This window comes from Seriola aureovittata, chromosome 22 (assembly GCF_021018895.1).
Source record: "Seriola aureovittata isolate HTS-2021-v1 ecotype China chromosome 22, ASM2101889v1, whole genome shotgun sequence".
Taxonomy (NCBI): Eukaryota; Metazoa; Chordata; class Actinopteri; order Carangiformes; family Carangidae; genus Seriola; species Seriola aureovittata.
Window position 1 is genome coordinate 17,956,793 of NC_079385.1, and position 27,977 is coordinate 17,984,769.

Here is a 27,977-nt window from a genome sequence, read left to right on the forward strand (position 1 = left end):
CTTTAAAACAGTTATTCAGTATTCAGTTATTAGTCCTGTGCATGGAAGGAAAGCAGAAAGTGAAATGTACAAATTCTTCATCATGCTGGTCATGATTCAGAGACATGAAAGACTTTCATCTTGACTTGCAGTTTGCTTTGTGGAGACCTGAGACTTGACTTGGACTCTCCCTTCAGGACTTAAAACTTGACATGCGACTTGCTCTGACACTTGATTGGGACTGTCCTCCATTCGTGGGATTGAGGAGGGCACTTCAGTCAGAGGGGAATCTTCAATGGTCACAAAGGTCAATTGTCGAAGCCCCCTGGTTCTGTGGGAACATCTGCTTTCTTTGCTCTGACATGACACGATTCTTTATATAGCAGGATACCAGTGAAGGGCACAAACAGGCGAATTTTTGCTCGTACAGACCCTGGGAATCAATGTGAGGTCCAATAAAACTAAAAAAGCGGCTGCTCTGGCTGCCTTCTCTCTAGTCGAGCCCTCCCTGCTGAGTCACATTATTCAGACCAGACGGAGATTAGTGATTTTAAATGGCTGCCATTTTACATAATGTCGGTCTACATTTACAAAAAAGGGCCAATGACTCCTCCATGCTGTGTGAGGTAATATCAAAAGTACGAATACAAACGGAGCTAGCCAGAATACATATTTTATTAGGCAGAGAAAATACTGTTCAGAAGAAGAGAAACACCAAAAATAAACTTCTGTCATACATCGATTCCTCTCACACGGCGTAGGAAGGTCACTAGTACATCAAAGAGAAACAAACATTGCCAATCTACATGTGGACAACCTCCATGAAGAGGTCAGATGGATACTCGTAGCACAGTCAGAAGCACGGCACGGCTCAGGTGTCATTAAAGCGGAGCATGATGGCCTTCGGTAAGCACATCTGAGGCAGCTCTTGATTCTCCGCAAAATGAAAACACAAGAGAGACGAGAGAGAAAGGTGGCACTGTAGTGTGGGGAGTTCTTATCGTTTTCTCTCGCGACGGGCAGATCAGCAAAACATGAGGTGTCAACATGGATAATAACGTCAGCCCAAAAAAAAGGTGGTAAATACATAAAAGAAGACCGGTCCTCTGAATAAAGAGGGAGATGAGCTTGAAGAGGGGCCTTGGCACAGAGTGCAGCCTCAGCCGAGTGATTAAAATCTCCTTGAAAGAGGCAGAGAGGGAAGGCCGCTGGGGTCGGCTTTTGGCAGCTTCTTCTGACCAGAGCTCGGTGGACCGGTTTGGGGGAAGATAGGACTCCCCCCACCCCCCCATCCCCACCCCTCCCCACACACACACACACACATGTGAAACCGAAGCCGTGACAAGGCAGAAAAACCCTGCTTCGACTCCTAACACACATACATGCACACGAAAAAGCACACACACACACACACACATCCAGCCCCTTCAGACTTTCAACGTGACACAATCAGACTAGTACACAAACATGCAGACTTATACAAAGGCAGAACTTTACAAAGTCATGCAGATGGAATGTTTTGATATTCCTGTCGCTGAGTCTGACTCAAATATGTTTGGCTGGCTGACCTGAAGTCTATTTTTATTGGAGGGGATTTATGGGGAACTACTGCGATTCAGTCCGACAGACGTGTGCGTGTGCTCCCGGAAAATGTAACCACATCAGTCTCTTTGATAAGGAAAGAAAGAGCTAAAAGGGGCTCCACAAAGCTGAATATAAGTACCTCAGAAACTCTTTTTAAAATTCTAGATGAGAACCGGTCCTTGTTTCTTAAGGAGGTAGCCTGATCCACACCTAATTACACAAGCTGACTTCTGAGGAATTTCCTTTGAACACACTAGCAAGGGCATCCTGAGTACCGTTATGCTGATTATTAAAGGAAATGACGTTTGACATTTCGGGAAAAATTCGCTTATTCACATTCGTGTATGTTGATGTCGAGAAGATTGATACCACTTTCACAAATGTCTGGTGAATATGATGTTACAGCCAGCAACAGTTACCCAACGGTAACACAATACACTACGATCTCACTTATTACAGCTGAGTCCTGATTCAGCGGCCGCATCATTCAGAGGCTGCATTTGAAGACGGGTTGCGTCTCAAGCGGCGCGACCGGACCGTCTCATTTCGGATCGGCCTTCGCTGTCTACGCAAGTCCTTTGTAGCCACCGAGGGATGCGGCCCCTCAACTGGGACACGGCTTATGTCTCGTTTTATTGTGACTCCATACGAGGAGTGTTTGTACCGTGGAGGGGGGGGGAATACTTCAGCTGTTGCCGGTGGTTAAGTGGTAAGACCGCAGAGTGGCTAAACTAACTAAATTTCCAGCTCCTGTTACTTCAAGTAGAAGAAGTACAAATGGAAACTGACCTAAACATTAGTTCAATTGTATGAAAAATATTGTCGCTGCTTGTCAGTGTTAAATGACATTTAGAACATGATGATTGTTGTTGTTGATGAAGGCGTACTTGCTCATCTGATTGGGCTGTGGGAGTATGTCAGACAAAAAAAAAAAAAAAAAAGCTTTAGGAACCACCGTTTAAATCAGGAGAAACACTGAAATGGAAAAATGTCAAGTTGCGGTTTTATAGGCCTTACTTTGCAGGACTGTTTCTCTGCCTGGAGCAGTGACTTCCTGTTCTCTAAAACCACAAGTTGGCACTTTTACAGATTGTACAGATTAAACAAACAAGATATAACACGTTCATCAGCGAGCTTTAGAGGTGCTGGACAGCACCAGGCGATCCGTTTAACCCCTGTGTCCCGTCTTCATGCTAAGCTAAGCTAACTGGCCGCTGGCTGTAGCTTCACATTCACCTCGCACATGAAGGTGGTACCGACTTCATTTAACTTTCGGCAAGAAAATAAACAAGCAAATCTCCCGAAATATTAAACTAATCCTTTAACAACATCTAAACTGAAATGATTTAGTTTTACAATTACAGCCAAATCACAAAATATTCCACTAATGTCCACTTCATATAATTATATAACGGTTTTCCCTTTCGGAGAGCGTCAGTGCACCCAGGCAGCTCAACAGAGGAAGTGGTTTGAATATACAATATAATCATAAAGAATGATTAGACTCTCAGAGATCGGATTGTCTCGTAACTGGTAATCATCCGCTCTGTAAAGTAGACTAATTTAATATAAGAGATAATCATGGTGAATGTCTTAATTCTACAAACACAATGATGTAAACTCAAGAACGACGGTGGCGAATGCTCGTCCATGTTCTGGCAGTGTGAGACATTGTGATCGGATGGTCCAGACACAAACGGCATCGCGCCACTTTGCTGCAGCCGGTCGGGATTAGAGGAAAACGATCGCCGCCGCCGTCGCGTCGCGTCGGGCTCACAGGTTCTCGTTGGTGTCATGGTGGCACTGGCTGTCGGTCGAAGGGTTCAGGAAGGGCAGCTCCTCGCCGCAGCCCTGCAGCTTCAGGACGCGACTGCTCAGGTCCAAGCAGCACTGTGAGACGACACACATAATTACTGCACTGAATAATTAATTACAGCTTCCCAACCTTACATACATATTTTCTTATTAATAACAATGAAACAAACTCTTTAGCTTTTTAGACGTCACCTTGGGAAACTTTAACCTTTTTTTCTGGCATTTTATAAACCAAACAATTAACCAATTAATCAGAAATAGCCAACATTAAGTAATGATAATTGTTTTTTGCACCTGCAGCCTAATCGTCACACCTGCATACTTCTTAGATCTGCCTGAATCTGTGCTTTCACGTAGAGGAAGTCATGTGATCAAATGTTAATATGATCATTTCCACTGAAGCAGCTTTAAGTTGCAAATAATAACAAATGAAACATTCAAAGTTGTTAATTATTTACATTCCTCTGACAAACTTTAAAATGTAAAATACAACTTTACACTATGAAATGAAAATGCTTGATCCAAAATAATGTTTTATATCCAAATTAATTATCTTGCTGCATAAATAGAATTACTTAACACAATGATTTACGACTATATTAATATAGTTCTAATATCTTTTAGCAGTCAGCCAGAAGAAATGAACAATAATTATGCTCCATTCCCTGTGTTAAACAACATGTCAATAAACTCTATCACGGTTTATGGCATTGATTATAATCCATTACAATGTTGTTTATGAAATTTTACTGTGTAAACTAAGTATAGGAGGGAAAATGTTCATCTTACGTTACAAAATACCTTGAAGCCTAATTTACAGAATTAGAGCTCAGGTTTATTTCACACCCTCCAGTCTCACTCTAATTAGCATTAGTAACACTGGAATAAGTGAGAGCGCTGCCTCCAGATGGCCAGATAGTCTTTTTCATGGGATTTAAATTGCATTTCTCAAATGTGCAAATTCAAAATTTCACATCACAGGATGTCCTCACTTCGTCCTTATCTGGGTTTTACCTGCACAGCGGGCAGCAGATCGAAAATAACACTGCTCAGCCTTTCCCCCTCAGATAGCACCACATACACTACACCTCCTTCTAAGAATTTGTGCTTGTGCATTTCATTTTCTCCTCCTTCCCTTTCGCTCATTTAAAGCCACGTGATCATTTGAAGAGAAGCTGCCCGAGAAAGCATCTGACAAAATATTAGCAAAGCAAATGAGAAACTTACTTTGAGTTCCAACAGAGTCTGAAGACCCAGGCACAGCTCAAACGCCTCATCCTCTGCAAGTGCAAAACCAGGAAAGATAAGGGCAGAGGAAAAGGAGAGAAATAAACTGAATTTTATAACTGCTTTAGGAAAACCAGTCCGATTCCCATTCCTCCTCATCTGAACGTGCATACATTAACCTCGATCCGGGTTAAATCATCCACACAACTAAATTATTCCCTCTTATATTAATGAGCGCCGATAAGCACACGAGCTTGTGAGGGTGGCTGTGAGTGAGAGTTTAATGTCCATGAAAGAGTCAGGCGCTGAATCACAGTCATTATTTATTGCTGAGGAGAAGGTCCAGTCAGAAACTACAAGATGAATAATAGTGTGAGGTCTTGTTCTTTGTATCTCAGGTTGCACTGATTGTTCTCGTAACAGCCACCAGGATGAATCTTTGGAGAAGGGCATTTTTGACGATGTGATGGCACAATAGTAATTCTTTGATTTAATGTTTTTAATTTTATAGGATTAGGTGAGAAGATGGATATCACTCTTATATAACGATTGCATGCCAGTATAAAAACTATAAACATGGGGAAAGAGCCTGGATGTGTCCAACGGTAACAAATCCACATATCTGCACCTTTTAAAGCTTCACTAATCAACACATTTTATCTGGTTTGTTTAACGCATATATTAACCAGAGTTTGTTGACAGTCTTTATGCTAAGCTAAGCTATTTGTAGGAGCCAAAATGGTGCATATTAACTGTGCTGTTTATTCGTTTAGATTGCACACGTTAATCGGATTATCGCTTCCGGCAGCGGATGCGAGTACAAACGCGTCGCAGTTAAGAGCCGACTTAGTCTCTTGCAGCTTTCTTCAATGGACAAACGTCTCCTGGCTGCAGCTTCATATTTACAGGCCGGATGTCACAGCGGCATCGATCTTCTCATCTCACTCTCAGCAAGAAAAACAAATAATGTAGAGCTATTTCTTTAAAAAATACACTGTCAGTCTTCAGTAACCCTAACTCCTAAACCCCCTAACCCCAACCCTACGTCACGGCAAACAGTATTATAACGATATTCATCCAACTTTATTGAAATACTTCTGTTGGAGATGAAAATAAAGACTCTTCTGTAAGACTGAAGTACCTCCAGTTACTTTGTGAGGATCAACAGAAGTCAGAGCTCTGAGCAGATGCCAGACAAACAAATATTTCTGTAGCCGTAATGATGGAAGTATAACTGGCAAACTCTTGCAACTGAGGACACTGCTACTATTAAACTGAACGACGTGTTACTGGCATTAGCAGAGAAAATATCTCAACAACAACAACAACAACAACAACAACAGGATCTCTTGTGAATCGCTGATGTTAGATTCCCTGCCTGAATTATTATTCCAGTCTGGCCCTGACTAGCACTTCCCACTACCTCCCCCCTACCACTATCACTGTGCTGGGTTCATGGTTCTTACTGAAATCTGTGGTCGTCACGGTGATGACGATGTCTCACGATAATAAAACTGGTATACAGACGCATATCTAACTCTTTATTGTTAGCCTTCCCTGGGGATGGGGGGATACAGGAAGTGATATTTCTGACACATGAAGAAAACCAGAAACCCAAACACCAGTGAGCCTCAAATTCAAGTCAGACCATATCAGTCAGTTGAAGGAAAGTGTCCTTAAAAGGAGAGCAATCCCTTTTCCTGACAAAAATAAACTCTGCTTTTCCCATGCAGGAGTGCAAGTAGTAGATAAGTAGTAGTAGTAGCAAAAAAAAATGTGGCAAAAACCAGCAAAAACAGACATTTATTTGACTGAAAATATTGCTTGATGTTGCCATGACACTGTTGTTGACCTGGCTGTCCTTTCACTAGAAGCTCATTTCTGCTCAGATGCTTTAAGAGGACGAGCGTAGGGCGCACCGACTGAATGTTAAGCACCGACACGAGCACATATCCAACTCAAAATCTCCTGTAACAGAAAAGAGCACAGCAGGTGAACGCAGACTATTTTTTCTGCTAGAGTCGCTGCTGCATTTATGTTCCTCGCCGGTGTCTTTTTACAGCGGAAAATCCCCCTTCAACGTTCGTGAACAGCAGTGACCACTAAGGTAAAAACACATATCAAATATCGGTCTGGCTCTACCATGCGGTTTAGATTCGTGTCTCACACAAACTATATGATGGATCCCCATGAAATTTGGTAGAAATATTCACGGCGCCCAGAAGATAAATCCTCATGACTTTGATAATCCTCTGACTTTTAATTTAGCGCCAACTGCAGGTCGAAGTTTTCACTTACAGAGGGAAATATTGACCAGATGGATTGGCACAAAATCTACTGACTTAGTGTTGTCTTGACTTTTTCCTTGGTTTTGTGTTAAATGTCTTATTGGATGGATTTCCATTACGGACATTAATGTCTTAACTTCTCATTTAGTGCTCTCATCCGGTCAGAATTGTAATTTCTCCAGCACTTTGGCGACATTTCCCTTCGTGATCCCTGTTGCGTGGTCTGATGTCCTTACCTTTAACATAGGCTGAACACTGGACCGTCTGTCTGCCCAGCTGCAGCTGCAGATCCGTCACTGAGCCGCTCACGCCACATGGTGAACTGTCCTGACTGGGCACCAATCTATTCATACACAGAGAGACCAATATGGTCACCAAAAAAAAGAAAACACTTCAATAGTTAAAACACAAATGTAAATCCCCCTCAGTGTCTCCCATAAATACATTCCCTCTTTATTCTTATTTTTTCATATTAAAATGTCAATTGAAAGTTTGTGCAGTGGGGGATTTATTAGCCAGGACTTTGAAGACAAAGATTGCACCGGTTATAGCAGCTTTTACTGTTTAGCCTTTTACCTTTTTTAGAGCTGATGTGAAATCAAGATGAGAACAAAATGTCACATCCTTTTCACACTGCACAGACACAGATCTAAAGACTGGGCTTTATTTGGCATTTTAATGTCTCTTCTTAAAGATGAAGGTGATGTGATGTCAGGTCTTTAAGGATCTGGTTCTAGAAAAAACCCGTCTTAGCAGCTTATAGACTGTCATCATTAAACCTCTCCTTACAGCTTATTTTTTCTATCCATTTCTTTTTCTATTGAATTGTCTTTACTTTCTGTTCCTATCATTCTGTCTTTATACTTCTCCTTCAGTTATTTTTAGTCTTTTTTTTTCATGCTTTTGATTGTCTAAAATACTTAAAAGTATGAAAAGAGAGCAGGTGATATATGTGCTGTGAGTGTGTTTGCTACTTAAAATAAGGTGTTTCTTACCCCAGCCTCTGGCAGCAGGAGGAGGAGATGTGGTTATGTTGGCTGCCGGTGTTAATGGATGCCTTGACTTCAGTCTCGCAGCACTGTGGGGGAGACAGGGGGGGGGATTTTGGTGTCACAGTGTGATTTTCCACTTCAGCCTGACACCGCCGTGTGTGGGGAAACAATCAGTCTCTACACACATGAACACAACTGGGGGGGGGGGGCCTTTGAAAACCACTGATCTCTTTTCTTTTGAATAAATCCAACCGGCTGCCGCACGTTTGTGAAACTGCTAAACTGAAAAAATAAAGTCCAAAGCGACAGTTAATCAGCTTCGCACAAAACAAAACAAACCTCCCACTGGTGGAGTGTTTCCAAGCCGGCGCTCGTTTTGAGTCAGATGTTATTTTGTGGTTGTAACTTGATCTGTATTGATTCTGTGCTGGAGTTTTAAAACTCTAAATGCTGCAGGTGTATGGTTGAGCAGCCTTACACTTAATAATCAAGTTAAAAATAAGCTAACAAGGTTATTCTGTAAACCATCACACACCACTTGAGTTGTTGTTCTTTTTTTATTTTGTGCTGATCTGTTGAGTTCAGTTTGCTGACTGTCTCCCAACAGGATGCTGATTCTTTAGTTATCTCAGTGCACTTTGATTTTTCAGACTTAATGATCTCAAATGCATCACTACAGCATGAAAGACCGGCCATGTGACTCATGCACATTTAACTGATTGGTCAGTCATGCGATGTCATGTGATTCAGTTTATGAACTCAGAAATCACAGTCGGCTACAGCAGCGTGATTATTTATATCTTTAAAGTGGTTATTATCAATATTTCATAACGATAGATCAAATTATGTGTGAAAGTAGCCGCTCATAGTGATGAATGACTCAACTGTGTAGTTCCCCTCAACTCTAGGAAGCGTTTTTTTTTACATCTTTCAGCTGATTGTTTTGGTTTTACAGCCCGGAGCTTTACTGCATTGATTCACTCTCACCACTCATTGCATTGTTTTCAACAGAAGTCAGTTAATGTCTGGAAAAAAAGCTCCAAAAACCTACAGTATACTGGCTGCCCTGCACCAAAACAACAGTCATACCACAGTTAGCAACTAGCACGTGAACACAGTGAATCATTTCGCCGCCAAACAGCCGGATATTTGCCTCAGGAGTTGGTAGAGACCAAAAACAGCTTAAAGAGAGTGAATATTGGATTTATATTATTTAGATGACCAGACACACAACTCCAAATGAATGATAACATTGCTCCATAACTGCTGGTTGTGTGACTAGGCAGCTAATGAGTTCACTATGTACAGGTCAGTTCTCAGCTTGTTTCCACCTCAAAAAATCAATCAGTGCTGACATTTTATTTTCTTGCCTAGAGTTAAAATGAAAAGACTGTCGCTGTCATGTCTGTCCACGAACTAAATATGAAGCCAGGAGATAATTAGCATAGCGAAGAGCTAACTCATAGCTAAGAGTTAGCATAACTTAGACTGGAAACAGAGAAAACAATTAAACTGGCTCTGTCCAAAGTGAAAAAATACTCCTACTAACACCTCTAAAGCTCACAAATGAGCAGATTATCTATAGTTTGTTTACCCCCCCATAGTATTTATGCTAACCTAACAGTCGCTAACGCTCATCAAAAAAGCAAATAACTGCATATTTCTTTCAGATTTTCCAGTGAGTCAAATAGATTTTTACAGTACAAATGCTAACAGGCAGATTGTCCTGGTTTCCACTGACATTTCTCTTTTTCTTCCTCTTCTGCGTCTCACAGTTGCTCTGCTGCCTGCAGGGCACTTCATGTCACAAAGACATGTTTCATCTACAGCGCAGCAGATTGTGGTGGTTTATGGGACCTCTTGTCTGTAGCGCTCCCTTTCTATTCGGCATCCTGTCACTTGATGTCATGCAACATGTACACAAGTGGGAACATGTATAAAACAGGAAATAATACAGGAAGAATGAGGAATATACTCAGGACATATGGCAGCTCTGCATGTATGTGATATAAGCATCATGATGACACCAACGTCACACTGTTTAACCGTGTGTCAGACCATGCATAAATCTTTCCACTATAAAATGCAAATACATCTCAGCTACTTTATGGTCTTTTATTCTCATTTACTTCCAGAAACACTGCAGCTCCAGCAACAGGTTATTTCGTGTAGTTTAAATATATTTTTAGGAATTACAATAAATTAATTGTTAATGTTTTTTATGCAAGTTTCAGCTTCTCAAATGTGAATATTTTCAGTTAATACTGTGGTAAGTGGTATGTTTCAGGTTTGGGACTGTTGGTTGAGAACATCACTATAGGCTCTGGGAAGAGGTGATTTCCACCTTATATATACAGTAATATTATAATCAGCCAGCTTTAACTGATTCAGTGGACTTGAAAATTCAAAAAAACAGAACAAATAACCCTCAAAATCAAATCAAAATATCTATTGGATGTATTTTTTTTATATTACAGGTTAAAAACAGTAAAATAAATCAGAGTGTTGTCCAGCACCCATCCTGGTTCCAAAGAACATATCTGTATATCTTTCTCTCCCCCGTCATCTCCTTCATAAATCAATACCTCACCCACTTGACCCGAGGATATATCCCCCCTCGGAAATAAACACGTTGAGTTTCCATGAGCCTTGTTTTGATCCCTCACGCTCTGTACAGACTGAGCCCAGTCCCCTTTGTCCTCGCAGGCACACTGCCTTATCAGCAGCCCCACAAACCTGCTCCTTTGTCTGTCAGAGCACTGAAGTTTAAAAATAGCAGCCGAATGAGAAACTGAGGAACACTTTGCATTTAATAAGTTGATGATAAAACCGAGCAAAGCACAACGAGTAACGAGGGGGGGAAAACGCTGAATCTAATAGAATAGTGAACTACTGATTCTAAATACTGTCCCGCAGGACTCACAGGAGCTGCGCCACATACTTTAAACACCACGGGAATACGCTTTGTTTGATCACTGGATTGATTTCTTTCAAAGAATTAAAGATGGCTCCATCCTCGGCTGTCATGCTTGGCTGTAATTCTCTAATATCAGAATCTAGACGTCGCCTCTACGGCCCCTGGTTACAGGTCGAGTGTTTAATATTTTCATCATCGATAACAGGCAAAAATATATTGGCAATTTTGCTCGATAAACGACTAATCCATTATCAAAGCTGTTGTCAGTTAATTTTTTGGTTTTAAAGTCAATACAGAAAACCCAGATGTGCGAGGGAAATAAACCCGCCCTCTGTATTTGTTATGTAATGTAAATGATTATATACTGCTGGTCCGTCATTCTCAGCAGATACTTCATGTTGAATATCGTGTCGTTCAGCCTTAACCCCTTAAAATATTCAGTATCAACCTTCCCTGGTTGTTCGATATCGTAAATCAGTGCTTTGTGTGACCTTTCTGCATACATTAGTCATTGTCGGGTTGAGTTTGTTGGATGTGGGACCACAGGGTGCATCTCCGTGTGAAACCAGACAGCCATTAATGCCTAATGTGTTTCAGAATAATTGTAAGAAAAGACAGTTAATAGCAAGCTTGAATACTGAGTCACTTCATGCATAATGGTGCAGTTTTCTATTTTGTTTTGTCTGCTAATGGGGTTGTTTAAAATGCAACATGGGCTTTCCCCTAAAATACAAATTAGTGTTCAGAGAACCACCTGCCATTTCTCTGTAAGTCGTGAGGTTAGGGGATCAGATTGGAAATTGAAGATATCCCAAATACACACCCCTTATTTTAACCCTTAACTCCTTAATAAAAGCTGAAAATAATACCAGGTAAACCCTGACTCCTTTGTAGCTTCGTACCTCTAATACTAGATAATCGCCGGGTGCTGAGTTCGCTCTAGTGTCTTCTCAGAGTCGCAGCAGTTTAATAACTTCAAAATACATCTTTGTGTCATCCTCTGCATCGTCACTCATTTACCCGAAAGCAATGTCAAGATCTTGTTTCGCCGTACGAGCCGAACAGAAGAACGTTAATGTGAGCACCAGCTGATAGTGCTGTTGGTCACACTGTCAAGGAACCAATCGTCATCGAGGATCTGCACGTGGCACCTGACAGCAGAGCTCTGCAGAGTTTCCCATGAGAGCTGGTGGATCACTGCAAAATATAAGCGGAGGCCCTGAGACGCCAAGGCTAGTTTAAAGAGTAGTATTCGCTTTATGTGAGTATTGATCCTTAAGGCTACAAGGGTCAATGTGGGGCACAAGTGTGGTAAACTAACCCTAACCCCCACAACCGTCGTCCGCGGTATTTCGGGTTTCAACAAACATAAAAAGTTGCCTCAGTTAGCTTAATGAGACTGGCAATAGAGTGACGGTGATCTACAAGTGGGCCGTAGTGAGGAGTTATCCTTAAAGGGGAAACAGTTTTGGGTACAAGAGGCCAAAACTAGGTCCCGAGTGAGAGGATGAACTATAGTCGGACTGGCCATCGGACGTATCGGGGCAAATCCCATAGCGCCGCTGCATTGGTGTGCCAAGTTTTTTACTGGCTGATCTGAGCAGATAAGATTAACTCTCAGTGACCGTGTGGGTTAAACATGAGTTTTCAATAAGCTTCCGTGATGCCAAATATATTCTTAGTTTTTCCCAACTCTTTTTGAGCTGACGCCTTCACGCTTTGCCCCGTAACATGACATCTAATCTATCCGAGGTCCGTGTGTACGTGGTTGTACTTTGGGTCACCGTGACTCCGTTATCTGTTTTTCTGATCCAGTCAGACAACCACTGGGTGCTGCCAAGCCTTTGCTGTGCTGTGAAAAGGAGACTAAATGAAGAGCAGGCTCTAAACGATGAGTCATGGGAGCAGATAGTGTTGTCTTTGTATCGTCTCCTCTTTTCAATTTTTGTGCAGTAGTAAAAAGAAAAAGCACTGAATGTGGGTGATGATAGACGGGCCTGTCGCGGTACCTTGCACTGAACAACCAGAGCTGTGAGGAGGGTCGAGTCTTCCGTGCCCTCGGTCTTCTCGGCCGTCTGTCTGGCTCCGGCTTCGCTGCTGTCGTCCTCCTCGTCCGACCGTAAGCTCCTCTCGCTCTCCTCCAGAGACTCCCTCTCCTCTGTGGAGTCGTCGGCCGTGCTCTCGCTCCTCTCCTCGGCGTCGGCGGCTCCGTCCTTGGTGTCGGCCAGCGGGGACCGAACCCTGTTGCCGGGGTCCCGGGCCTCCCCTCGCAGCCGTGTGATGTTTCCCTCCAGCAGGCGGCGCTGGACGATGCTGTGAGGTTGCTAGACAAGGGGGGAGACATGAGAGAAATGGATGTTAGGTGGAAGGATTTTTCTCAGGAAGATTGTGCAAGCGGGTGACGAAAGCTCAGATGTGGGTTCTGCCCATCAAAAGGGCTTTGGTGAAAGTCGATACTGAGAAGTTCAATGATGCTTGCGCAGTTGATTCAGTCATTTTTCAAGAAAATTGGTTTTACAAAAAAAATGAGGGTTACAGGGTCTCAAATGAGAGATTTTTGCGACTTTTCTTGACCTTAAAATGAAGTGAAAATGAATCTTTTCGGTCTGTAGACTCGTGGTTAGACATTTGAAGACACGACCTCAACCAAGCAATTCTCTCTCTTACTATTCAACGTCTTCCCCCGAATGACAGACGTCTTTTCTGAGTCTCTACAGAGTGAATAAATCTGTGAAACACCACAGTGTTGAACAATGTGATGTGACAGCTGTTGCTCCCTCAGTAAATTCAATGTGTCATTCAATAAGCAGCGTGTGCTTGTCTACGCTCCTTTGCATGGTGAAAAGATAAATATTTAAAGAAGTATTATCTTAACAGACTATGTTACAGATAGCTAGTGACGCACCACGAGCGAAGATACATTTAATCAAATATAAAACCCCAAAACAAACAAGAGATGTAGGTCACTGTGTTAAAGGAGCATGTCATAACTAGATCATCTGCACATTCAGTAGATTATTAGCAAACAGACAAGCTGCTGTTCAAAATTAGCAAACCAACATATTTGCACATCTGTCAAATCCTTCTTTGCGTCTCGACCAGTGACTGTATTGATTTAGAGATACGGGAATAAGATCGTTTGTTTTCATGCGTCATTAATAGTCATTAGCGGTTCCCAGTCTGGCACCTGTGTTATTAAAATTCGAGCCCTTGCCTTGACATTTTCAGACACTTCTTTCCTCCTTCCACCTTCATCCTTCTTTTTTCCTCCACGCAAATAACACAGCGAGATTTAAATTGCTAACTTTAACTCCAGTGGAAAAGAACAGCTTTTCTAAACCGTGCAGCCGAAAATGAAGGTCACATTATCGTGTAATGAAAAGACGATTCAAAGGGCTTATGTTCATACTTTCAGGTCATCACTGTCAGAAGGAGACCAAAAAGAAAAAGAAGAAGGATTTCTGCAATGGTTTTGTTTTTGCTCCACGAGCCTTGTGGCAATGTGTTTTTGCTAACACACACACACACACACACTTTGAGGGTCACCTGGGTTTTTACATTCGACAGTTTCACACCCTGGAGACTCAATACACGAAGCACTTGTGGAAGACAATGTGTTGACAAAGTGTTTTTGTTACGGCTTCGGAGACGATATCTCTTTTCTTACGTACAACGCGAACGTTACAATTCTGCTGTAGATATTTAATACTTGTGTGTCTGGATTAACGGCAGGTTTCCACTGTTTCAAAACAACATGTGGCCAGTGAGTGGCTGTTCCTCTCTGGATCATACAAACAGTAAATTGCATTTAAACCGTCTGTTTCTCCATAATCACATTGCTGTTCTGCCAGTACAGAGTCTGAGTTCAGACAGCTTGAGACAGCAGGTCACCCGACACCAGCCGAGTCTCCGCATTAATAAAACACAAAGCATTTGCTTTCCTTTCAAGGTTTCTCTGACTCTAAAAATCACCAGGATATTAAAAGATGTTCACGTGAACAAACATGCGTCATGAAATAACATTAAAGAAAAAAACAACTGATCCGTCATTTTACTGAGAGGGAAAGCAGGTTTCAGTCATCAAAAGTCATGGCATCAAATATCTTTATTGGTTTTGAATATAAGCTTCCAAACTAAATGTAAATATACTCAATTCTGCCGTTAGAACAGTCTTTGATTTTATCCTTCTCATTTAGCCACTTGTTAGCAGCCACCCTTTTCTAAGCTTGTGTTAACCACTGACCTTATTTCAGCCATGCAACCAAAAACACACTCAAAACTGACAGTGACTTTGAGACGAGGGAACTCATTTCCGGGTTTTTGCAGCGGCTTTACTGGAGCCGATTCATCTTATAAACATCAGGAACGAGCTTCATCTTTTCATAAAGTCGGCCCGGAGTTGCAGAACGTAGAGGAACAGACGCCAGAAAAGGAAATGACGGCCATGACTTCATCTCTCTACAGGATTTATCTTGTTGGGAGCTTTGTCTTTTTACCAAACGTCATGGAAAACTCTCCTCTGGAGCAATACTCGCCGTACCAGCCCACACCGGTATCTGGAGAGCCAGTTTAAGTATCTTGGGCAAATGCCAGTCTCATAAAGGACATCCCCATCTGCTTACCGCTTGTTTTCCTCCCCTAATACAATCACCAGGCTGCTGCGCCTGCAGTCTGACACTTTTATAGAAATTGGTTTGTTTACCTACTTCACAATGTTCACGTCGGAGAAAACGACCCTTTAAACGTCGCTGTTACTGTACGTGATGGCAGGAGCTCCCTTCATGGTCCATCAGTGCAGCGCGTGTCACTGTCACATGACCTCTGAGCCCCCGTCGACCCGTGCAGCGGGACGTTACGGGCCATCAGGTGGGAGATCCCTTCGCTTATAGTGCGGGGATATTTTAGAGAGAGCGCTGTGAGTCAGCCCTGGACGTGCCATGTGTTTTTCAGATGACACATTACTGGACGATGGCGTCGTGCGCTGTCATCATCATCCAGAACAAAACGTTATTGGTCATTATCTGACGTTCTTCTCTGATTAACATGCGCACAGCAATGCAAGCTTCTGCTGTTGAAAAAATATATAATAATAATTCCTGAGCTGAATTTGAAAGAAGTGGAGGAGGATTTCATGGACCGGTGAGCAAGAGGAAGAGAGAGAGAATAGAGAGAGAGAGAGAGAGAGAAATAAGTAAGGAAAAGGAGTCAGGGCCCCGAGAGAAGGAGGCGGTATAACCTTACGATGGATGTGATAAAGTCATCTCATGCCTGGTCACGTCTGAGAGTCGCTGGTCTTTGCTCTGCGTTATCTGTCACGTGCTTCAGGAGCGTTTGATTGTCGCACTTCCATCTGTGGATCTGAAGCTCAATCCGACACCTCTACAGATTTTTTTTTTTTTTATCTGCCCCTGAGGTCAAAGGGAGAATTTATAAATCAAACATCTACTGTAAAATAAAGAGAACAGGTTTCTGCAGTCGACTGATTTCTTTTCCTTTAATTTCTTTCTCTTCTTTTCTTTTCCTCTCCTCTACCAATTTCCTACAATTATCTTTTCTCTCCTTTCCCTTTCCTTAATTTCCTTTCCTTTCCTTGTTTCCTCCCATTCCCTTTTATTTATTTTGTTTGACATTCTTTCCTTTCCTCCTCATTTCCTTCCATTATATTTGGTTCCTTTCCCAATTTCCTCCATTTCCTTTCCTTTCCTTTCCTTTCCTTTTCCTCTATTACCACCTGTTCTCTTTCCTCTCATAATTTCCTTTCCCTTCCTCTCCTATTGCTCCTATTGTGTCCGATTGTCTTCCATTTTCCATTTATCTCCTTTTCTTTCCTCATATACATCCTTTATGTTTTTCCTCTCCTTGTTGCTCCTCTTCTCCCTTTCTTCCATTGCTTTTCATTCCTTCCTTTTCTTTCTCTTCCCTTATCCCTCCTCTCCTCCTCTCTCCATCTGTCTTTCCATTGCAATCAATAAAAGTCAATATTCCTTCCACTGATTCCATCAAACCAACCATAACCCTGAGCCTTGGATAAGTGACGCTAATCTCCTCTTCCTCTTTCCTCTCTGCAGGAGCCTCCTAAAACAGGAGCTTCCACATCGAGCCTCTCCTCATTCGAACTAATCAAATTCAATCAGGATCTCCACTTTGGGCTCAAGTGCCTTTTCTATTGTTGTGTTCTTGACTTTAGCTTCTTCCTGCGGCCCGTCAGGCCTGTCGTCAGCTGATCCGTTTCCCGCCTCAGCTCTCGCTGGATTTATTAACGGCAATTATGCTCTTACAAATATGCTGCTCGTCAAAGAGGATGCAAACGGGGCAGATCAAGGTTTATTTGCATATAGCGTGTGAATCAGCAAAAGCATGGAAAATATAATTTTAATACAACCTCTTATCAGGTCTCGTTTCACACCACACTGTTTTTATTCAGCAGGCAAAGGATATGATGGCGGGAAATTATGTCAAGCTCTAATAATTTGGAGAGGAGGCGGGAGGGAATCCTGAGAGTTTGATTATAGGGCTCTTATATTGAGAGATGTTTTTCTCATCAGACTGCAGGGAAGTAAAATCTGATAGGCAACGATCACAATGTAATTTCAGCCTCGTTCCTCTCTCCCTGCGAACCTCTGATGGTTGGCGTCTGTTTCTGCCGAGCCCTGGCCGCTCCGGGGTCGGCTGCAGAGCCAATCATTTTGGAGCAACAGCAAAGCCGCAAGCAGGCGGCACTCGGTGTTGCAACGCTTGCCCCCGATAATCTCGCACTTGATCTTTGAGTACATCTTAATATAGTGCAGAGAGTTTTCAAACTGCGAGGAGGGGGTGTTTTTTACTGCAGAACTTGAGCTTGAGAATCATCAGGTTTTTCACTTTTCTTCTGTATCACAGTAAAACCGGTGAGAGTTGTCGGTGCGTCCATGTGTACGTTGCAAACGGGAACTGCTAGTAGCTAATTCAGCGCATGTTTAATGGTGCTAATGGGAAAAATATAAACAAATATATTGCCTTCAAAAGCTGTACAAGATTATACTTTCTGTTTAAATCCTCCCCCCAAACCATCATGGGAAATGTGGTTCCAAAACTTTAAAGATGACAAGCCTCTCCCCAGAATACATTAACATTAACTTTTTAGTTTTTTTTTTACACATTGCTAAGTGAGACGGGCCCCACGGTGTCAGACTCTGAAAACTCGTTATCCAGCGCACCTGCTTCAAACCGAACTGTGTGCAAAGCCTCTTGATGAATCATCATGCGAGGCGAAGTTTCTTCCCTTGTGACACATCCCGAGGTTTCACCACATTTCTCACCTCGTTTTGTGCCGACTGCTTGTTAACGGGCAGAGAATATGTGAATTGGCATCAATCACGCGGCGTCCTCGAGGACTCATTGTCATGAAATCGAATGAAGACGTTAGGCAGCCTCGTCCCGCGAAGACTTTATCTATTACACACATTACAACCTGCTGTTACGCTTCATTTGGCTGTAAGTTTTGTTTTGTTTTTTTTTATTGTTGAACCAACTGAGGTGAAATCTGTTTGCTCATTTTCCGCAGCATGCAGAATGATTTTTGGACGAAATCACTTTGAACGTTCATTGCTCCTCACTGTGTGATACTGTGTGCAGCTTTCACCGAGGTTTATTCTGCCTAACAAAGAATTAACAGCATTTATTTCATACTAACTCCATCAGTCTGCATTTTCCTCATGAGATAACATCTTCCACTCTTTCTTTTCCACGAGAAGCTCACAGCGTTCGTCGAGAGGAGACGGCGCACTTAGAATCATTTCCTGTATCTGTGTCACATGGGTTTCCCACCCTTTTTAGGACATTAACTTTATTCGAGATCTGTTTCTGTCTCAGTAATACAGATAAGATGCAGATAGGGCGAGATATTAATATTAGCTATTGTCACATTTTATACCAGCTGCCCTTGTGTTGTTTCGCAATGCTTACTTAGGAGACAGGAAGTGTATACGACCCCTCGAGAGTCTCGTTGACTCGCTGACTAACGTTGTTAGCCATTAGAAAAATATGGACTAATCCATAATTGCACAATGTTCATTTTCATGCAACAGAATATTAACGGAGGATTGTTGCAATGACTTGGGGTAAAATCCCGATCTGAAACTGGTCGCCTGTCTCACAGACGCTGTGCTCCTTTGTGTCTGTTCATACGTGGTCTGTTGCTGATTCTGCTGATGTGGTTCCCGTGGTGACCCCTGAACACTAACCAGTCCAGACCGGTCCTCTGCCAGCGGGACGGACACAGAGAGAGAGACACAACTGTTAATGACTGACGCCAGCGCTCTTCATCCTCTCTGTCTCTCTTCCTCACTTTCATTTTCTCTCTATGCTTCTCCCTCTGCGAGTCAGATTAGAGGCTAATTGCCATGTGGACTAATTATCTGACTGCAACAGGCTCCTCTCTCTCTCATCCAGCCGGTCACGTGAGCTTTGTAATGCCCTCTTTCTCATTCTGATGGCGGTCCCAAGCGGCTGGCATCCGCTCGTATCGAACCACGAGCCTCTGGCAGCTTCATCCGCCCGTCCACTTTCACCTCACTCTCATTTTACATCTTTGTTTTCTTACGTCGCTCTCTGTCCCTTCAAATCCTAAAATCCCCCATGAAATATAATTTGCAGGTAAAACTCAAGTGGCTGAAAAGCCTTCGACGCCGTCCGGGCCCGTCTGATGATTTGGCCCCAGCACGAGGGTAATTGCATTTTGTTCATTGTTAATTAATTAAAAGTTTTTCATTTTCCAATCTATAAAAGAATGTTTTTATCTCACATTACTGCTGACAAACTATTTATTTGAATGATCCATGATGGATTCTGAGTAAAATTCTCAGTAAAAATGAGCAGACGAGTGACGTGTTGGTTCAGTTGATGTGTGAAATGTCTGCTTTGTTGAAATGGAGTTATTACAACCTGCACAAAAAGGTCATTTAAAGATAAAAAAGTGGCGTAGATGATGTCTGCTGTACGAGCCGCCTTGAGTCACGACGGTCTCGTCAACTGCGAGGTGAATAATTACAGTCTGTGTGGATCCAGTTTACAGGACTGCTCATGAATTAGTGAACAGACTTTCACTTTCTGTCCTGTCTGTGCTCAAAGTGATAATTAAAGTGGACGTCTGCACTTACATGAACCATCTGTCACTGGCAGTCCATGTGTAGGTGTATGGGACAGCATTTATTTTTTCAAAGTATGCATAATGCATATTGACATGGATAATGATGGCGCCCTGTAAGTGGAGCAAGGTTTTTTTTTATTATTCTTGCTCAAGTGTTTTGAACGTGTAGAAAAGCTGTTTATGTACATTGATATTTAACTGAAACTGAATCATCGAGAATCGAAATGAATCAGACTTTGTGAACTGAAGCCAAAAATGTCAAACTATTCTATTAAAATCTATTTTTTCAAATCTAGATTTTACAAAATGTAAATTTTTAGGGCTGAAACTCATAAATCATCCGACTAACTTCCAAAACTCCTTACCGTTTAAAGCTCCTCCAGTGTAAAGGTCTGTGTCCATGTGTAGTGTGATTATAGATCAGCTCTAGCTTCTATATTAATACTGTGAAAGTATCAAAGCCTCAGTCCACAGAGAAACACACACAGCCTGTATTCAGAAACTGAGCCTTAAAACCAGCCGTCTGGACTTCCTGTGACTTTGTGATGTCACCGCCCTCAGCTATGCCCCGAGCCTTCAATCAACAAAGAATTAATCAATAACAATTTGAACGTCAGTTGTGTAAGTTGTCGATCAAGCAAAAATTCCAAATATTTGCTGGTTCCAGCTTCATGAGAATTAGCGTGTTATCACAATTTCTTTTGCTATTTTGTAATATTTTATAGACTAATCAGTTGATTAATTAATTTTAAAGATAATCAATGGATGCACCAATAATTAAAATTATCATTGGTTGCAGCCGTATTCCCCAAATCTCCCTTTCAAAACTTGCAACTCCAGTTTCTTTTTGCTTCCACACATTTGCGTGAACTTTTGCTAAGAATTGAAATGATTAAAAACACGAAGTCACACCTCGTCGTTCACGACAAATATTTTCTCCTGCTCCTCTTGTTTCCTCCCTCTGTTCCTCTGCCAGTATCATTATGTGTTCTCCCCTCTTCTGTTGCTGGGGTTTGCTGTGTCGTTCTTTGTTTTTGCCGATGTATATTTAGCCTCCTGTCTTCCGACACAGCACTGGGGGAGCAGCTGAGGGAGTGTTGCAACCCATCCACAGCTCCAGATGACACAGAGAGAGACAGGTTCACACTAACCCCTCTCCAGCCCACCTAATTGTCCCGGAGCTAATAATAAAGCCGGCATCTGAACCGATTTAACGCGGTTTGTTTTGGAGGGAAGAAGGCGCAGGAAGAGACGAAAATCCCGGGAGGCTGGCGATCACACCGAGTCGCATTGTCGTGTTTGCTCTTCACTTTGAAGTGCTACTTTGCCTTCTGGGGGGAATAAACAATTGAGTTTGGCAAGTGAATCAGAATGCATATGAATATAAAAGAAGCTGTTCCAGGATGTGATGTACTGTTCACCATCTGTTTCTACAAATCCATGACTATGAAAGGACAGGAGCGCAGCGAGTTCACAAAACACAGGTCTGACAAAAGAATAACACCTCTCCACATTGTTTTTTTTTTTTCTGTTGGTAGAAATGTTCTTTAAATGGCCAACAGGGTGTTTTGACTAAAATTGGACGTAATGTTCAATAAACCAACTGCACTGTTCCCCTCTTTTCCTCCTGCTCTGCTCTGCTCCTCCTAAAGCACAGTTCTACATCCAAGCCCAGTTCTGTAGCTTTTGATCATCCTCAGAAATACCTGGAGACCTCAGTGTCTAGAGTAGACAGGTCTACACACACACACACACACACACACACACACACACACACAGGTTGCAGACTCGCTCAGCTGTAAGAGAGGGACATGAGCAAACGGACAGTTAAGCTGCGGGAGGAAGAAGAAGAAGAGCGAGGCTTTGCAGCAGCAGAAAATTAGACCGATATGAGATTTTGAAGGGCAATTTTTATGAGTTCAAGCTTCCAGTAGCCAGTGTTTTACCTTTTCATTTTACTATTTTAAAACCATATATTAACTAAATTTCTCTAAAATGTAGTTTGCTCATGACAGAAAAATCTTTTTTTTTTTTTTTTTTACCAAAACACTCACACTCAAACTTCTTCAGTGAAATCCAAAACAGCTGATGTCATTTTTAAAAATATTTCTAGTGCAGTGCTTGATAATATTCAAACATCGATACTTCTAAGTTGAAATAAATGCATCAGTTACTCAGTGTGCGACTTTCTATTCTCCATTTCCTTCTAATAAAATAGCAGTTATGACCTAAAAATCTAGTTAGCAGCTGCAAGAGTGACAATATTTGAAGTTACACATTACATATAAATCATCTATCTATATCACTTATTAACTGGGTTTTTATCTGCACTGAATGTCTCTTTGTCCACATTTGTCTGGACCACAAACCTCAGTGTCAACAGCTTTAATCAGAGCTACTTTCCACTGAGGAAATAGTTTCTATGAGCAGAAAAAAAAGATGTCTCCAAACCTCAGAGAGTAAAACCAAAACGACACGTGACACAGTTTAAGGCTTCAGACAAAATGTGTAAGTTGAGATTGCAATGCTAAAGCTAAAGCTAAAAAAACTCTCTTTCCCTTTGAAATGTAGTGGAGTTAAAGTATAATTTAGCATAAAATCATATTACTCAAATGAAGTGCACGTGCCTCAGAATTGGACTAAGATGCAGTTTTGGTGGTTTTGTTGTTGTGTTTGGGTCTTTTTGTAATTTGGGTGTAGTGAACCTTTAAAGCCAACATTAAAGTCGACCTTTTGTTAAAGTAAAACCAACCAAAGTTTCACTAAAGAGTAACATCATGGAATCACTAAATCATGTAAAAAAACAGTTCATCCTCCACATTTTGGGCATAAAAATGTAAAAACTTTAAATGAAACAACTGATTACATGTAGGGAGCTTCAACATAAATGATGGTATTGTCCTTTAAAAATTCTGATTTGCTGCATGAACCAACCTCGTTGCTTTCTTCTTCATGTGTTATTTCCCTTGTAAAGTAAATGTTGAGTGTGTACAGTAAAAAAAAACAGTGAGGTTACACAGTGGTTACACAATAACTCGGTCGGTGATGAGCTCAGGTGTTGATGTAACTGGGCTCAGATGTTTCCAACTCAATCTCCCAAACACACACATTCACTCCTGTTGACTCTCCTTACTTCCTCCACCCATGCATCTACTCCACGCTCTACATCGTGTTATATAAAAACTGCTCCACTAAACCGTGCGTCCTCCCTGACCCCATCTCCCGTCGCCTCTTTCCTTCCCCTCCATCGCTCCTGTGTTAGAGCTGAGGATTTTTGCCCTTTTCATGTTCATCGCTTCCCTCACTCTGCAGCACAACATGGCCGGAGTGATGCTGATGCTGCTGCTGCTGATGCTGCTGCTGCTGCTGCTGCTGCTGCTGCTGTTGAGAGTGAGAGGACCTCAGGCTAAAGAGCAGCAAAACAAATTCACTCTTACGTAATGGGCTCGGCTGCTGAATTACACACCAGGCAGGACAGGCCAGCTAGCAGAAATTAACAGGGAGAAAGACGAGGTTACAGCTAGAAGATCTGTGCATGGTTCTCTTTAGCAAGTGTAAACACCAAAGACTGTGCACCGTTTTTACTGATTTGAAGTGAGCGAGCGTGTATCAGCGGACTGTTAATTTGATTATTTAAAGGGATAGCTCACGTTTTTTGGGAAGCGTGCTTAATTTGCTCTTTTGCCGAGAGTTAGATAACTGATACCACTCTCGTGTCTGTGTGTTAAGTATAGAGCTGGAGCCGGGTGGCGATTAGCTTAGCTTAGCTTAGCATAGACCGGAAACAGCTAGCTTGGCTCTGCCACAAAGTAGAAAATACACATACCAGCACCACAAAAGCTCAATAATTAACACAATACAAATGTAAAATGGACAAGCTGTCTTTCGCTAAGAAATAGCACATAACTTCCCGTAAAACAACAACATAAACATTTTTGTGTTGCTCTAATTGTACAGATTAAACAAGCAAGATATAGCATGCTAATAAGTGACTCTTAGAGGTGCTGCTCAGCAGATCTTTATGCTATACGCTAATCTTCTGCCAAATCTTCTTCTCATCCAACTCTCAACAAGGGTATTTCCCAAAATGCTAGTAATGACGTCGGTGGGGCAGTGGAATAATTTAGGAGTTGAAGTCTACACCTTTAAACTAACTCTGTTATGCCTTTTTTAGATAATTAAGTTAATGGATTTGTCCTGTGAATTCACAAATACTTGAACAATGAATCCTACAAATAATACAGAAAAGCTGAAATATAAATGATGATTTATCCCCCTAAGATCAATGTCTGACATGTAAAGGTATGACCTTTGTTTATGAAGGTCACAAAACAAAAGGAAAATGTTCAGATGAAAACAGGATATACAGTGGAGGAGGCCGGTTTTTAGTCAGACAGCCTACAGACAAACAAATGGATGCGACAGCCTCATCCGGATGATCTCATCTTTTGTCTGTAAAGGTTCGGTATGTGAGCCACCTCAGAAACACATCATGCTCTCTTTTCATTTAGCCCATCGTTGTCTGTTCGAAGCCTGAACGATGCGCTCTCTGCAGAGAACAGATACAGACATGACGGAGGACTGCTGGCAATTTCCACTCCTCCCTCCAGTTCCCAAAGCTGTTCTGACACCGAAAATCACTTGTTACAGATGCCATGCAAATTGCACTGTTCTCCCTGTGGCCACGTCTGCGCCACAGATTGTGTATTGAGATGAGCTTCATTCTGTCTTCAAGGAGAAGATAATTGGTATTCTGATAAGAGCGTTTTCAGGCCACTGCAGGAGATATTGAATCTCAGGCGAAACATTAAGCTCCTTGAATCTAATAGAGTTTTGGGGAAAATCGTATCATGACTTAGATTACTTTTTCGTTTTATCTTTTATAGTGTTATGTATAATAGCATTTGATTCATCTGTGTCGCATGAACCACTCTGGCTGTCATCACAGGAACAGGTTATCTACAGCCATGCTAGCATCGCTGATTTAGAGCTGCTAGCAAAAAGCTAACGTCAGCATGTTCACAATTGCAATCCTAGCATGTTGATGTTTAGCAGGTATAATGTTGTATCTTCGTTTCATACAGAGCCCCAAACTCCTGGATGATAATATATTTTTAAAAATAACTTGTGTATCTTCAAATTATTACTTTGCCGCAGCTACTGTTGTTTTCTTCTTCTCATTTTTTGCCTGTTTGATTCTTCAGTCTTAAAAAAGTTCCCAAAACGCAAAGTTATGTCTTCAAATTGCTTGTTTTGTCTGACCAACAGTCAAAAAACAGCAAGATATTTTATTAACGATGATATAAAACGTCAGAAAAAGTTCTCAAAGATGATAAATGGTGCGCACAAATAGTAAACATAACATGCTAGCATGCTAATGGTTAGCAGGTATAATGTTTACTATGCTTTGCAGCTGAGGCTGACAGAAAAGTCATTTGTTTTTAAGGTATTTGGACTTGATGATGGCACTAGATGGACCATAGTTACTATGATTAATCCTGAGGAGGACGTGAATGTCTCCATGAAATCTCACAGTAATCCATCCAACAGTTGTTGAGATATTTCAGTCTGCAGAAGTGGTGGACTAACGTTTCCTTCAATAAAGCCTTGGGCTACAAATCTACAGCAGAGAAATTGGTATTTATAGCTTAAATAACATCTACTTACTATTGCCACACTTGTGGTTTTAAATTATGTGTCACACCAGAAAGACACGGTGCATTAAGGAGGGAAGAGAGAGAAAACATATCTATCATCAGAGAAGAGGAGCGGGGGGGTTGGAATGTTTTTCTAGCAGCAAATGTTGGTATTAAAATCTGGCAGACATTAAATTCATCACAGTGTGATATTCGCAGAGCACAGAGCGCTGCTAGTGCTGCTTCCCAGTGCCAGAGCGATTGTGTCGAGGTTCTTGGAAAGCTCTGGGGAAGCTGGGAAGTTGCCATCAAACCAGAACTGTGTCAGAGGCAGAGAGTAATAAATTGTCAGGATTATTACAGGGAGTTCCTCCAGAGTGTACACAATATAACAGTGTCAGTTCAGGAGGCTTTTTTGGAAGGAGAGGAAGTGAAGAGGTTGGACATGTCCCACTTTAAATGCAGGATTGCCTTTCATCTTCTACGCCGACCCTAAAATCTCTGAATGTGTAATGACATCAGCCTCTATGTGACCAGCTTTGACTTCCCTCCTCTGCATGGAGAGTGCCGGGCTCTGAATCTTTCATGACCCTTTCAATGACGAATTTCCCTTTGATGACTTAAAGCACACACAGCAGAGTAATGCATTAGTGTTTAAAGCAAATGGTGCTTATTATCATGTATTAGGAGTAAAATTGCTCCTTATGCATGATGTTTCTTCAGAGTGGGGATTTGCTGCTTTTCTCTTTTTCATATCACTTTAAACTGAATATCTTTGGTTTTGGGCATTTTTATAGAGCTGTAAGTTTATTAGACCAACAGAATATTAATCAGCAACTATATTTTATAACCAAATGAGCAATTTACAAGGTATCGACAATAAACTTTAAGGTTTGGGATGTTGGTCTAATAAAACAAGCAATTAAAAAAATATATCACCAAAATTATAGCTGATGTTTTTCACTATCTTCGTATTAATCGAGAAAATAATCAGCAGATTATAAATAATAAAACATCATAACATTGATAATTACTTGCAGCCCTACAGTTTTCTGCCACTTCACAAACTTAATTAATCAATTAAGCAGATTAATCGATAATGAAAATAATCTTTCTCCGCTTTGCCAACAAGTAAAGTGTCGAAGCGGCAACGTGGTGATTAAAGGGGAACTCCACCCCGAAGTCAACACACAAGTTTATTTACAGGTGCTGGAGAGCAACACTACATCTGTGGAAAAAGTCCAGAGGGAGCCATGTCCTCGTGTGATGTCACTTGAGTCAGCGGCGGTCGGGTCTGGAGACTTTAGCAGACGCCTGCAGCCTGCTGCTCTTCTCTGCTAGACGCTAACGGCTCGAGGCCACATCAACCCGACACTAACGTAAGACACCTGAGTATCCCACCAAACAGGTCAGCGGTTAGAGTTGCATTGTGGGTAACGTAGGCGTCAGGTTTTGACAAGGAACTGTGTGTTGCAAAGCTGAGTCGATATGACTTAACCACCTTGTACTATCTCTCTCTCAGATATTGTCGGAGACACAACAGGATACTGTACAATTCGGACACCTTCTTCCACTTAAAGTCAACCTTTAACAGCCGCTCAGCACATGGCAACGCAGACAACAGCCTCTCCAATCTCCAATGGAGACAAATTATGAACTGATTTGCCTGAAGCACTCATCTGAAAGTCCACTCACCAAGTCTTTGGACGTGCCCAGCCTCTTCAGCCCGTCCAGGGGCAGGAGGTCAGCTGAGTCCTTGTGTGTGAACTGGGTGGCCTGCTTCAGACGCCTCTGCTGGTGCAGAATGGCTTTATCCCGGATGGCTAGCTCACCTTTCTTCGCCTCACTCATGGTCTCGGACTACAAAGCAGTCTGTTCTGGTGCTGTGCACAGAAGCACGGAGACTGTAACCTCGCAGCAGCAGCAGCAGCAGGAGGAGGTGGACTGGGAGCTCTCTGCAGGCAGAAAGAGAAGGAGTGGATTTCCGTTTGCAGAGAGGACGACAAAACCCCAAAATGCAGCTTTTTAGTTCTGCAGTTTAAATCCTTTTTAAGGTCCTTAGCAGCAGAATGAACCTGCCTCTTCCACTCTGTTTTACCCCTCTCTGAAACGCTGCTGTCCTTCCCTCTGGGCTTGCTGTGCTCCCTCTCTCTCTCTCTCTCTCTCTCTCTCTCTGTTTGTTTGTAGTCCTTGGCATGTATTTGTCTCAGCAGCTTCAGGAGCTAATGTCCTGTCCTGGATGCTCCTCTCATGCAGCCATTCATCTTCCTCACAATGTCAGGACCAGTTCTGTCTCTTACAGAGGCTGTGTGAGGCTGTGGGGTAGGTGTGACAGAGTGTGTGTTTTTCCCTCCCCTCAGTGCTGTCTGTCCTTGGATATCTCTCTCTCTCTCTCTCTCTCTCTCTCTCTCT

General features: G+C 42.1%; 1 protein-coding gene across 1 annotated transcript; it reads right to left on the minus strand.

Moving 5' to 3' along the window:
• Positions 1-636: 636 nt before the first annotated feature.
• Positions 637-27,968, minus strand: nrip2 (nuclear receptor interacting protein 2). The gene is made up of 6 exons (XM_056367844.1): positions 27,261-27,968; positions 12,812-13,126; positions 7,889-7,971; positions 7,130-7,236; positions 4,606-4,658; positions 637-3,453 (listed from the first exon to the last, which is right to left on the minus strand). The coding sequence occupies exons 1-6, from the start codon at positions 27,414-27,416 to the stop codon at positions 3,337-3,339; spliced, it is 831 nt and encodes a 276-aa protein (XP_056223819.1). The 5' UTR covers positions 27,417-27,968; the 3' UTR covers positions 637-3,336.
• Between the last annotated feature and the right edge of the window lie 9 nt (positions 27,969-27,977).

Bases quoted from the DNA above. Each gene is read 5' to 3' on its own strand.
- nrip2 (XM_056367844.1), bottom strand. From the start codon at position 27,416: ATGAGTGAGGCGAAGAAAGGTGAGCTAGCCATCCGGGATAAAGCCATT. The intron at 13,127-27,260 runs GTGAGTGGACTT...CCCCTTGTCTAG, and splicing joins TGGGCACGTCCAAAGACTTG to CAACCTCACAGCATCGTCCA. The intron at 7,237-7,888 runs GTAAGAAACACC...GTGTATGAATAG, and splicing joins TCCTGCTGCCAGAGGCTGGG to ATTGGTGCCCAGTCAGGACA.